The sequence below is a fragment of the Gracilinanus agilis genome, chromosome 2 (assembly GCF_016433145.1).
Source record: "Gracilinanus agilis isolate LMUSP501 chromosome 2, AgileGrace, whole genome shotgun sequence".
NCBI classification, from domain to species: Eukaryota; Metazoa; Chordata; class Mammalia; order Didelphimorphia; family Didelphidae; genus Gracilinanus; species Gracilinanus agilis.
The window spans coordinates 154,412,992-154,427,078 of record NC_058131.1 but is presented as its reverse complement, the minus strand read 5'-3'; the positions used below and the strand labels follow the sequence as shown (position 1 = coordinate 154,427,078).

Here is a 14,087-nt window from a genome sequence, read left to right as displayed (position 1 = left end):
AGAAAATCTCAAATGGGGTTATGAAGCAGGTACACCTGAAAAACAACTGAAACAAAAGTTCCTCAGCCCTCATCAGTTTACTGTTGTCCTGATAGAGCTTCCAGATGATAGTAATAACAGAAATTTATTATTATTATTACTTATAATAGTGCTTTATGGTTTACAGTGCGTTTTCCTCACATTAATTCTGTTAAGAAGAGCTTTGCTACCTTTCTTTTTGCTTAGAGGAAATCAAGACTCTTAGAGTTGTAACTTGCCTTTTGTTACACAAGTAGTAAGAAATGAAGCTTGGAATTAAACCTAGGTTTTCTGGCTCCAGTTGTACTGTATCAAGTTGATTTTTCTAGAGTTAGCTCCTCTCTTTTCACAAATATGAGGAACCTGGAGACCCAGTGAATTTGTTTAACTTATATGAGCTGTATTATGATCATCACTTGAACACTGGTAGGCTAGTTCTAGTCAATGATCTTGTAGTAGGTATTTGTATTTCAATGAATATTCATCATGGCTCATCAATGATACTGGCTCCAGAAGCAGGATCTGACATCTGTGTTGGTAATGAGTTTTACATTTGGATTTCTTTATATGCCAGAATTAAGATTGGACTCCTTTGGGGACCTTCATTTTGACACCATCCTTTGCCAAATCTCCAAAGGACTTGCTGCCCTTTTTTAATTTGGGCTTCTGGTAGGCATTTAATAGATATTGACTTCTTGATTAATCATGTGTTGGGCTGTGTACTACCTCAGAGAATTTGGTGGTAAGTAGCTAAGCTCTGTATTGTTGATGAAAACTATAAAGCTAATTTTGATTCATAGGGCATTGTACTTACAAAGCATATGCATATAGCTTCTATACCTAGAATCTCACTTGCTTTTCACAAAAACCCTATGAGGAAGAAAATACAAGCATTTTCCCATTTCACACATGACAACAGGGAGACTCAGAAAAATTAAGTAAATCGATGTAGTTTAAGCAGCCAATAAATGGTTGAATTTGGACTTGAACCTAGATCTTTGGATTCCAGATCCAATTCATTTTTCATTACACCATGTTATTTCCCTGGTACCAGGATGTCATTTTTCCCGACTTGTCCACACACACATACACACACATATATACACCACTTACACCAGTGGTTCCCAAACTTTTTTGGCCTTCTGCCCCCTTTCCAGAAAAATATTACTTAGCACCCCCTATCACATACTATCACCGCCCCCTTACAGTTATTCACCACCCCCAAATGCACCTGTGGCCATCACCGCCTCCCCTGAATCGCACCAGGGGGCAATGGTGCCCACTTTGGGAATCACTGACTTACACAAATGTACACATGAATACACATGGTATATCATACACATTTATTGATGTACTATGTATTATCTAGGGCAGCTAGGTGGTGCAGTAGAGTGCTGGGCTTGGAGTCAGAAAGAATCACCTTTGTGATATCTAATCTAGCCTCAGACACTTAGTAGCTGGATGGCCCAAGTAAGTCAATTCAACTTATTTGCCTCAATTTCCTCATCTATAAAATGAGAGAGAAGAAAATGGAAAACCACTTCAGTATTTTTTCCAAGAAGATGCAAATGCAGTCATGAAGAAATGGACACAACTGAAACGACTGAACAATAACAATGTATTGTCGATATTATATATATCAACATATGTGTGTGTGTGTGTGTGTATATATATACATATATGTATGTACATATATATGTATATATATATATATATTTGAAAGACTGGTTTCATTTATATTCTAACACTTTTCAATAGCCAAAGAGATGGGTAGAATGATCATTTTTACCCCCTAGGTTTGAGGTTTGAGCATCAGAGGTTGGGAGCAGAGTGATGTGGCAATTCCTTACTATTTCTTCTATGTGCCAATCTCTTAGAAGGTTGTAACCCTCACTAATTCTCATCAGGTTTTTATCTCAAGTGATCAGATTAATGAGATTGTGCCTATGTGGTCCTTGTGTTGCTATCTTCATAATTAGATCTCAGTGGAAGTTGTTATAGTCATGATCATTCTCAGTGGGAAGAAATCTGGGAAGAGCTCTAGAAATTAAGCTTTTGAAAGCCACATGAAGCAGGAGATTTGAAGTGGAGCCTGACTAATTTCTACAGGAGAAGGTAGACTGAATAATAACACAGTAAAGTTTTGTTTGGCAAGTTGGGAAACCTGAGTAGGCTTTGGGGATGGGGAGGATTTGGGTTGGGTAGAAGGGAATGTAAATTCATTTTAAAATTCTCAGTAAATCAAATCAAATCAGTAAATACTGATTGAGTACCTACTATGTAAAAGGCATTCAGAATTATTCCATAAGAGTGGAATGCTATGCCATATTATGGAAAAGTTTGAAAGTGCTCTTTTAATAATTAGGCTTTGATTCAAAGGAAAGTCCTCCATTTGCTTTCAATCTATCCTTCACACTGGTTTTCCAAAAACACCAATTTCATAATGCCCCCAAATGTTAAACTTACAGTGATTTCCTGTTTCATTCGTTCATTCACATTTGTTCATTCATATGTTGTTGGTATTAAGAAATCGGTTATAGTTATTCGGTACATAGGTTGAATAATGGGTTCCTTCTCTTGGTATTTTTAAGCAAAGACTGGATGGGTTTATATAAGAGATTCTTGTTCAAAAGCAGTTTGGACTAGTCCTTCCTTCTGATTGAAAATATATAAATTGCCACAACAGACAGTTAGTATTAGGGACAGCTAGGTGGCACAGCAGATAAAGTACTAGGTCTAAAGTTAAAAAAGACTCCTCTTTCTGAGTTCAAATCCAGATTCAGACACTTGTTTGCTCTGTGACCCTGGGCAAGTCACTTCACCCTGTCTGCTGCCTCAGTTCCTTATCTGTAAAATGAGCTAGAGAAGGCAATGGCAATCCACTCCAGTGTCTTTGCTAAGAAAACTTCAAATGGGGCCATGAAGAATCAGTTGTATGTGATTGAAATGATGGAACAACTTTGTAGTTGATGATTTAGTCATTAAACTGAACATTTATGTGAGGATATTCTCAGACATGTCCTATTTATTTCTATTGGTGACGTGAAGGATAACACATCTTTTACCATCTCTTCAAGAACTGCTTAGAGAGATAGTTCAATCTAATTATACATGCTGGAAAGAATTCCAGGTCAGAAAGAATAATGATTTTGTGAATGGGTAACCTTAGACTTCCTACAGTTTTACTGTAAGGCTTTTAAAAGTGAAAGCAACTGAGGTCAGCCTTGCTGGATAGACCCTTTTATTCCAAAGACACTAAAATTTTCATGAGAGGAAGAGGAATTTACTGCAAAATGGTATCCAAATAGTATTAGTTTCGTTTGGAACCAGAATTGCATTTTGTTTCTCCTCAGTGTACAGAAACTTATAGTTTTACATAATTAAAAAACTTAAAATATAATTTTATGTTGGGTAAAGCCTGGATTACTATATATAAAAGCATGATAAATTGTTTTAATAACTATTTGAATATTTAAAATAATGTGTCAATTTTTCAGAAAAGGGGAGGACTTACTGTACCTTTGTCCCTATTAAATTTTCTTTTGTCTCAGCTCTCTCATTTAATATAGACTCTAAACTATTTTTCATACAGGAGCCAGTATCACAGGACTGGGTTCAAATTCTGACTTTTTCATTTTCCATTTCCATTCTAAGTTCTGCTCATGTGATCTTCTACTCTGCCAAAGAGGACCTCATTTAAAATTCTAAGCTCTTTCATTTATTACCTGTATGACCTTGGGCAACTCACTAAAATCTCTCTAGATTTCACTTTCCTCATTTGTAAAATGAAGGGGATTAGAACCAGATGGTTCCTAAGCTCCCTTCTAACTGTACATCAATAATCCAGTCATATGTCTGTATTCCTAGTAGATGTTGGGTTCTCTCTCCATTGACATTCCTCAGGAGCAAAATGAGGGAGGATTTCCTTCATTTGCCACTCTGTATCCAGGACCCTGATACTTTCCTATTCTCTTTCCTCTTCTTGAGTAGTAACCTACTCACCTACTCTGCCAACTGTGTCTAACTCAGTTAAATAGAGGGAATGGAGTCTGTTTTCTCATCTGTAACACAAAGACCACCGGTATCACCATTCTTTCAGTTACCCAGTGACATAATCTTAAACTCTTCACTCTTCTAAACTCCTTATGGTCAATTGGTTGTCCTGTCTTATTGATTCTATTTCCACATTTCTTACATCTGTTCTCTTTGCTCTACTCACTCACATGGGCACCACCTTTTGCCCTAAATTTTGCAATAGCCCTTAAATTGATCTTCCTGCCTTAGCTCTCTCATCTAATATAGACTCTAAACTATCATTTCAAGCGTATTACTCCATTTTTGTGCTAAGCACTATTCTGGATGTTGGGAGTACAGTGACAAAAATGAAACAGCCCTTGCCTTTAAGAAGTTAACATTCTATCAGAGGAAACAACAAACGCAAATATATGCAAAGCAAATGCAAAATTAGGAGCCAGTTCAGATCTCTTCCCAATTGGTTTCCCTGTGCCTTTCATCCTCCACTCAGCAGCCAAAGTGATATTCCTAAAATGCAGGTCTGATCATACCATCCGTGGTTCTGTTACCTCCAGGATCAAATATGAAATTCTCCTTTTGGCTTTTAGAGCCTTTTATACCTTTTCAATCTAATTACACTTTATTTTTTTCTACATTTTCTACAACTCAATTACATTGATCTTTTAAATTGTTCTTTGCATCTGTAAGTCAACCCTGATAGAAAAAAACAAAAATGTTTTTTTTAATTGGTTATATTCTTAGTTTAGGGCACCTTTGAGGTTTCAGTACTACATCAATCAAGTCAGATATTGTGGTGGTTTGTCTGAGATTGATGAGATTTAAGGCCCCCTTTTTAATCTGCTTCTCATTAGTACCGTTGCCCATAGTATTATTACTGTTCAAAACAAATTTAAAAGATGTTCTTCAAAGGGCAGCTAGGTGGCTCACTGGTAGCCTCAGACACTTCCTAGCTCTGTGACCTTGAGCAAGTCACTTAACCCCAATTGTCTAGCTCTTACTGATTCTTAGTATCAATGAAGGTAAGGATTAAAAAAAAGAATACAGGATTAAAAATAAATAAATAAAATACAGGAGTTATTGATGTACAGCTATGTAATATGCTAAATGTAATTTAGAAATTTGTTTGGAAATATTAGTTTAAAAAAAGATCATTGTGGTCACTGTTTATAAAAAAAGAATTAACCCTTAAGTCACAAGGATGATAGTAGCTTTTAATAATTTAATTTTATTATATAGTCTAAAAAAGAAATAGAGGGAAAGAATAAAAAAAAATATTTCCTAGCCTACCAGCCCATGAGAGTGTCTTCCACCTTAGCCACCAACCTCCAGAGAGAGGAAGTGCAACCAAGAATTCCAGCCCCACAAGCCCCTTTTCTCCACATATGTGGGCTGCTCTAACACATCTCAGGAACCAAAGTCTCTCTGACCCAGACTTGTAACACTATGTTCTGGTTCGTGCTCCTAGGGTTTGCTCAGACAAGTAGAAAGTTCAGGATCCTGGGAGGAAGGGGTTCCCTTACACAGTTAGAAGGGAGCTCAGAAACCATATGATCCCAACCCCCTTCATTTTACAAATGAGAAGAATGAAATCTAGAGAGGTTTTAGTGAGTTACCCAGGGTCACACAGGTAATAAATGAAATAGCTTAGGGTTTTAAATGAGGTCCTCTTTGGCAGCGTAAATGATCATATTTCCATAACTTCAATAAATAGGAGTTAAATTTCTGCATTGGAAACATTTTCATATTTAACTATTTAATAACAGCATAGAGGGTACACAGCTGATCCATTTTACAGGGTCCTACAAAGTGTCACATGAAAAGCATAGTGATTGTATTATTGTACTGGGCATCATGTGCTAGAAATGTATCTTGTAAACTTAGTTTTGTTTTTAAAGCAATATTAAAGGAAAAAATTGTCTAGGCAGCAAGCCTGTCAATATATACAAAAGTCTTCTCCCCTGCTTTGACCCACGAATCAAAACACCTGTTCTTCCAACCCAACTCAGATGAGGCAAGGGAAGCAACCTTCATCAGTCTCCCTCCCAAGCCTATCCCAGAGTCCTCAACCAACAAAAAGGTAACAAACTAGCTTTTGTGAGCTAAGTGCTCAATTTGAGAATAGCACACTCAATTCTGTCCCACTCAGGCCTCCCTTTTTTATTTTCAAAGATGTGCTATTCTCACTTGCCTCAGTTTCCCCTTCTATGTAAAACACGTAAAACACATAACAAATTACAAATGTAAAATATAAGTCCACAAATTCCCAGTCCAAATACAATCAGTCCAATGTCATCACCAGTCACAAGTGTCCTGAATGTTACCTTCAGGGCTGTCCCTCCAAAGCCTCAGCTGTCCAGGAGACAAATAGAGTTGTTGGTCCCTTTACTTGGGTGTAGCAGGTCCATGGTACTGCTAATATTTCACCCCTCCTAAAAGACTCCCTGCCCTTTGATCCAGCCATAGCATTGCTGGGTTTGTACTCCAAAGAGATCATAGATAAAAAAAGACTTGTACAAAAATATTTATAACTGTGTTCTTTGTGGTGGCAAAAAACTGGAAAACAAGGGTACGCCCTTCAGTTGGGGAATGGCTGAACAACTTGTGGTATATGCTGGTGATGGAATACTATTGTGCTAAAAGGAATAATGAACTGGGGGAATCCCATGTGAACTGGAAAGACCTCCAGGACTTGATGCAGAGTGAAAGGGGCAGAGCCAGAAGAACATTGTACACAGAGACTGATATACTATGGTAAAATTGAATGTAATGGACTCCTGTACTAGCAGCAATGCAATGACCCAGGGCAATTCTGAGGGACTTATGGAAAAGAATGCTACCCACATTCAGAGGAAGAACTACAGGAGTGGAAACAGAAGAAAAACAACTGCTTGAATACAAGGGTTGATGCGGACATGATTGGGGATGTAGACTCAAAAGAACCACACCAATGCAACTATCAAACAATATGGAAATAGGTCTTGATTGATGACACATGTTAAAACCAGTGGAAATGCGCATCAGCTATGGGGGGGAGGGGGTAAAGAAGGGTGAAGGGGAGAGTAAAAACATGAATCATGTAACCATGGAAAATTTTTCTAAAAAATAAAATATAATATTTCACCCCTCAAAATCAATATACTGTACTCTGAATGTAGTTCGCACTACTAAAAGGAGATTTTTTTAAAAAAAGGAAATAAAACATAAGTACTTACTGAAAAATAGCACCGATTGACTACACCTTGGTTTTAAATTGTCCATATTTTGGGTGGGGTCTAAGTAGGGAAAGTGTAGTTCATAATTACACTAATATGGTATACTATCATAGACCATTTTGTTTTTGAAGTACTTTATCTGCAGAAGGTCAGGGGGAGTATTTTTCTATTAAGAGTAATGGATTGTAATGAAATCTTATCCTTCAAGATCCAAATCAGAGGCCTCCTCCTCCATGAAGTCTTTCTTTATTTCTACCACCCCATTCTCAAAGCAGCAATTATTCTTTCTTCCTTGCATCTTCCATAGCACTTGTCATGTTCTGTTTCACTTTATAATTATTTATATATACATTTTATTCTTTCATTAGTTGAATAGAGTACTTTACCAGACAGCAGGACATATTTGATTTTCAGTAAGACTTAGGTTCAAATCCTAACTCAGGTACATATTTACTTTGTAACCCTGGACAAGTTACTTAACCTTTCAACCTGTTTCCTCATCTATAAACTGATAAAAGTACCTCTGTTCCCAGGTTTGTTAGGATCAAATGAAATAATGTATGTAAAGTTTTTTTAAAACTTTAATGACATATATGAATTGAGCTGTTATTATCGTTATCATATACGTCATCATCTTTCTCTCATCTTTGGGGTTCAGATAGAAAAAATTCTTGGGACAAGTTATCATCCTGTTATTTTTGTTGTTATTTAGTAATTTTCAGTCATGACTTTTTGGAGTTTTCTTGGTAAAGATACCAGAGTTGTCTGCCATGTTCCATTTCTCTAGCTCATTACAGATGAAAAAACTGAGGTAAACAGGGTCAAGTGAATTGCCCAGAGTCACACAGCTAGGAAATGCCTGAGGCCAGATTTGAACTCAGGAAGATAAGTCTTCCTGACTCCAGGCCCCAAACTTTATCTACTTTGTCACCTAGCTACCTAATTCAGTGTCCTTTGGACTATGGCATGAGTGGATAAAAACCTTTTTGTATTTGAATGAAAATATTATGATGTAATCTCATCCTCTGTAGTAGGATTATTAAAAATCATCCTTGATATAATTCTAGTAGCAGATAGGACAACAAAGGTGCTAGGCACTTCAGCCTATTTCCATATGATTTTGATTTCCTTGACTAGATCTCATTATTTTCATAAATAATGATGATAATCTCTATCTCTCCAAGCACTGTACATTACACATAGTATATGTTTGATAAATGTTTATTGAGTGGAATTTAATCCTTATACCTTTGTACTGGTCTTCCATGGCCAAAGGTATGCTTCACTATGTGGCTGGCAGGAGAAAGATATACATATTTAGTTTATATCTACTGATCATCATTTATTAGCTCTCTCTGTGCTCACTTTGAACTTGAGTACCCTTCAGAGTGAGCTGCTAGCTCATTGCTCCCCAATCTTTTCATGAGGAGAAGCATCATTTTCTCAAAGACTTGAGATTCTGTGGGAGAGAGGAGAGATAGGGGTAAGATAGCAGAATTCTCAAGTAGATTACTTTTGCTCATACTCTCCTTTTTTCCTTAAGAGTCTAAGTCAGTTCTTAAATGAACTGATGCAAAGTAAAGTAAGCAGAACCAGAAGAATATATTGTACACAGTGAGCAATATTTCTTGAGGAACATCTGTGAGTGACCTAGTTATTCTCAGCAATGCAGTGATCTAAGACAATTCCAGAGACTCATGATGAGAAATGCCATCTGCCCTCTGAGAAAGAACTGATGAGAATCTGAATGCAGACTGAAATATATATTTAACTTTTTCTTCTTTTTTTAAAATTTGAGATCTTTCATAAAATGACTAATAGAGAAAGATGTTTTGCATGGTTGCAAGTGGAACATATATATTAGATTACTTACCATCTCAGGGATGGAGGATAGCAGGGAGGGAGGTTCAAAAGAAGGGACAGAATTTGGAACTCAAAACTTTAAAAAGCGAATGTTAAAAATTTTTACATGTCATAGGAGAAAAACAAAATCTTATTAAAAAATAATCTAGGTCAGTTATGGAAAGGGGATGTGATGAGGAGCATCCTTTTTGAAGATCTGTCCATAATCAGTTACATAATTTCCTAATTAATCTGCTGGAAGCCCCAGGTCTAAGTCATTCAGGCCTTCACTGTTCACTTGGTAGCCAGGAGGATCTATCCAGGTTGAATTGGACATTTTCATACTTGATCTAATTAGCTACCCTTGCCCTTTGTTTTTTAGATAACAGATTTTGGCCTGAGTAAAGTATGCCAGGGGAGTGTGAACATAAATCAACATCGTTTTTCTTCTGCCTGTGGTTCGGATTTCTATATGGCTCCTGAAGTGTGGGAAGGCAGCTATACAGCTAAAGCAGACATCTTTGCCCTTGGGATAATTTTCTGGGCCATGATTGAGAGGATTACTTTCAGGGATGCAGATTCTGAGAAGGAACTGCTTGGTGAGTTGCCTTTCAGACATGAATCTTACACTGTTTTTTTTTTTAAAACATAGGCTAAAATTGCATTATCTTTTTTGTATTACCATATGTCACTGCTGACTTCTATTGATCTTACAATCCACTAAAATCCCTCCTCAAGAAACCTTTCCTGACAGCTTCAGTCAATGGTGATCACTTCCTCCTTGAAATATATAATACTTATCACTTTCTCTGCCACTCACTTGACACACAAAATGGATAATTCTAGGCACTGTGTCTTTTTAACAGTGTGTTTTATATCAACAAAAAGATCATAAACTCAATGAGGGAAGCAACCCTGTCCTAGATTGCACTGGTCTGAATGTAATAATCTGTCTTGTAGGAAACCCAAAAGTAGTGTACTATTTGTATTATTTTTTCTGAATGGATCTTTTTTTCTTTTCAAAGTTATCTTATTTGAGGGATACAGCAGAGAACCTAGGGTTACTTTCATGCCTTGATGAGCTAGCAAAGTGAGTCTTTAGTGGGAGATAATAGCTGATACTTATAATTAGTCAAATAAAAAAGCCTGTCTGAACTTCACATTATTTTTAAAATAAATAAAATCTTTGCTAATTATATTTTTAAAGAAGAAAATTAGAATCTCTCAGGGAAAAAGCCCAAGAGGAAGATACTGAAGATAAAACCCAAGTGTTTTAACTTAAATTTATCTTTGCTTTGAGAATCAGAGTAATGGAATTTGAACTATTTACTTTTTAAAGTATTATTATAAACTTAATAACATTTAACAAAAACAATCAAACATACAAAATCCTACATAATTCCATTAGCGTTTAACAGAGTAGAACCAAATTAATAACAAATGGCAGAAAAACAAGTAAATACTTTTGTTCTGTCTGGGGACTTTCCAAGTTTGTCGAACTATTTACTTTGCCTTTGAAATCACTAAACTTCAAAGGAGGGGTGGGGAGCATTTAACTCAGTTTTGGGTTCAGAGAAAGGTTTAGATCAATCTTAACAAAAAAGCAAGTGTATCAACTAGCATTCATGCATACTGACCTGTTTTAAGAAGCACTTGACTTTTTTTTTTTTTTAACCCTTATCTTCTGTCTCAATATCAGTTCTAAGACAGAAGAGTGGCAGGGGCTAGGCAGTCTGAATTAAGTGACTTGCCCAAACTCACACAGCTCAAAGTGTCCGAGGCCACTCACACATTTAAACCCTGGATCTCCCATCTCCAGACTGCTGGTACTCTATCCACTGCGCTAACTAGCTGCCCTAAGAAGCATATGATTTAACAGATGTTAATTAAGTAGTGACTGTATAACCAGTAGTGTACTAAGAACTTGGAAACTGTGAAGAAGAAATATAGTATCTGCTATCAATGAGTTTATGGTCTAGCAACTTGGCCAAACAATCTTGTCTCTCAAATGGTAGATAAGTACTGCTCTAGTTGATTTCAGAAAACTGGTGAATTTTTATTTGAACTTGTGACTTCATTAGTAGAACTCCCCTTTGAACAAACTCCCTTTGCCAATGCAGACTATAATTGCTGTGCATTTTCTAATCTTGAGAATTGTCCAAGTCATTGGGAGATTGACTTGCCTTGGCTTTCCCAAGCCAGAGTATTTCAAATGCAGACCTTGAACCCACCTCATTGTAACTCTTCCTCTTCATCTGTTACTTCCCTCTCAACCCAATTTCCTTCTAGCGAATACATTAAAACATTATGGAACAAATGTAGCTTTATACCCTTCATGTTCTTCTGAAGAAAAGTTGCTCAGGGAATTGAGTAGTCTGTCATAGTATGCTTTTATTTTTTTAAAGTACCTGAAAGTCCTTAGTTGTGACTGGCTCCATTATGCAAAAACAATTTACAGAGTCAAATATAAATTTATGAATGTAAAAATTTATTCATAATTAATTTTACAACTGTTAAAAATCAAGCCATCTTGTTAAGAGACATACCTTGCACTGTTGATATTTTGGGAACATTCTCTAAGCTGTCATATCTATTTTCACATATCTTTGTGGCTTTTGATACAGTGAGAGAATCTTATCATATCTTCAGTGTCCTAATGTGGATTTTGAGTCACTATCTTATGTTGATTAAATTATCTATTAATTTGTATTTAGTGGTATACAAAGGCACTTTATTTCAAGAATGTAACAATCCCTAATATACTTTTGGAGATCTGTTTTTGATGTATTCCTCATTGACTTTTGGCCATTTGATCAGATTAGGAAGATGTGCTATTTAAATACTGTCACCTTTATTTGATTTTCTTTTAATCTTTCAATATAATTCAACTCCTTATCATCTGTTCTTAGACACCATTATAACCTTTGGGCTGGATTTTATGTTTTGCCACTTACATTTTTTCTTTTATGTAGGATCTTTGAATTATTTAGAAATAGCTCTTTTTTTTCTTGTCTCTGATCCCTTCCTCCTCCAACCTTGTTCTTAGGAACTTATATATGCCAAGGGAAGGACATAATCCCAATCGGAGAAGCAATGCTAGAGAACCCCAGCATGAAGCTGCAAATTCCCTTGAAAAAAAAGAGATGCATGCCAAATGATCTCTGTAGACTTCTTCATGACATGTTGGCTTTTAACCCCAAGGAACGACTAGATGCCTTCCAGCTTGAAAGTCGTATTAAGCAGACTTCCTATGGAGAAAAGATTCAATGTTCTAGATCGTCAAAGTAAAGTATATTCAGGTTGGTATAGTTTAAGTCCTCATAAATGTTTGGTTATTAGGGGAGGAGGCTGAGGGAAGTATAGGACAAAAATCACTGGACTTGTCATTAAAGGACTGTGGTTGGAATCATGACCTTGGTACTTACTGTGCAACCTTGGGTAAATCACTTAATCTCTGTGAACATCAATTTTCTCACCCATCATATTAGTAAGGACTTTGTGATTTCCAAGGTCTCATTCAGTTCTAAGTTCAATGATTACATCTTTTGAGATATGGTTCTCCCGTTAAAAGATTAAAATTGGTTACTAGTAGATCTCGGAGTTATTTGGTTGGTCACTGACTATCTTTTAGATATGTTTACCTTTATATATTATGGGCATTTCAAACTCAACATGTTCAAAACAGAATTCATGATGTGTTCCTTTCCTTTAACAATCTGCAAAATACCAAAACCTATCAATCCTCCAGACTTTGTTTCTGTTATTCAGGCTTGCAATTTTAGAGTTACTCTTAACATTTGAAGTCATTTGCCCAGTCTTGTAAATTTTATCACCACTTGTTTGTGCATTCAACTTTCTATCAACATGGCTAATGCCTTAGCCAAGATCTTCATCACCTCTCTCCTGGACATCACTTTCACCTCTCCTATAATAGCCTCTTAACTGCTTTCCTTGTTCTTTATTTCTCTCCTCTCTAATTAATTCTCCATGCCAAAATCATTTCTTTTAAGTAGGTCTAATCATGTTTCACTATTACCTAAGAAGCTTCTCAATGATGCTTTTTTATTTCAAGGATAAAACACAAACTCCTTAGCTTGTATCTAAAGATTTTTATCATCTATTTCTAGTCTGCCTTTCCAGGCTTATTATTCCCCTTCATGTATTCTACAATCCTGTCATACCCACCCATTGACTACTGCCCACACCTGGTGTTTTTTCTTATCCTCTCACCTTTATGCCTTTGCACACATTGAACCACAAGCCACTAATACACTCCCTTTCTACATCTATCTGCCTCTTAGAAACTTTATCTTCTTTCATGGCTCAACTCTGGTACCTTTACCCATGGGAAGTTTTTCTGGATTTCTCTAGGTATTAGGAATCTTTCCCTCTAAATTATCTTGTATTTCCTTATTTATGTACATATCATATTTCCCTAGTAGAATATACTATCTAAATTTAATTCAACAAATATGTATTAATTGCCTATTATATGTAAGTCATCATGGCAGTTTCTGGGGATGTAAAGACAAAAATAAAATACTCCCTACTCTCAAGGAGTTCACATTCTCCTGAAGGTTACAATATGAATACTAGTGAATTAAAATAAAGTAACTTGTAGAGGAAAGAAGTACTAATAAGTGTGGAGTTGTGGAAAGGCCTCCAGTAGGAAGACCTGAGCTTGAAAGGAAAACAGATTCTAAGAAGTAGAAATAAGAAAGAAGCATATTCAATACTTAGAGAGACAATCCACATAAAGGTACATAGGTAGGAGTTGGAATGTCATGTACAAGCAACAGTTAGCATGACTCTAACTCTGTAAAGAGTATTAAGCCTGGGGAGCTATGTGGGAACAAGTGGTAAAGAGTTTTAAATGCTGGGATGAAGATTTTGTATTTTATTTTAAAGGCAATAGGGAACTATGGAAGATTTTTTAGTAGAGTAGTGACATGGACAGACATGTTTTAGGAATATCCAATA

The 14,087-nt window shown here is 36.2% G+C and overlaps 1 protein-coding gene across 1 annotated transcript in view; it reads left to right on the top strand.

Moving 5' to 3' along the window:
• The window catches only part of LOC123233405 (serine/threonine-protein kinase PDIK1L-like), a 30,137-nt gene extending 17,742 nt beyond the window's left edge, over positions 1–12,395 (top strand). The window contains exons 2-3 of the mRNA XM_044659520.1: positions 9,490–9,706; positions 12,154–12,395. Of these exons, the coding sequence (XP_044515455.1) occupies positions 9,490–9,706; positions 12,154–12,395 (459 nt within the window). The remainder of the gene's footprint in view (positions 1–9,489; positions 9,707–12,153) is intronic.
• The last annotated feature ends 1,692 nt before the right edge of the window (positions 12,396–14,087 follow it).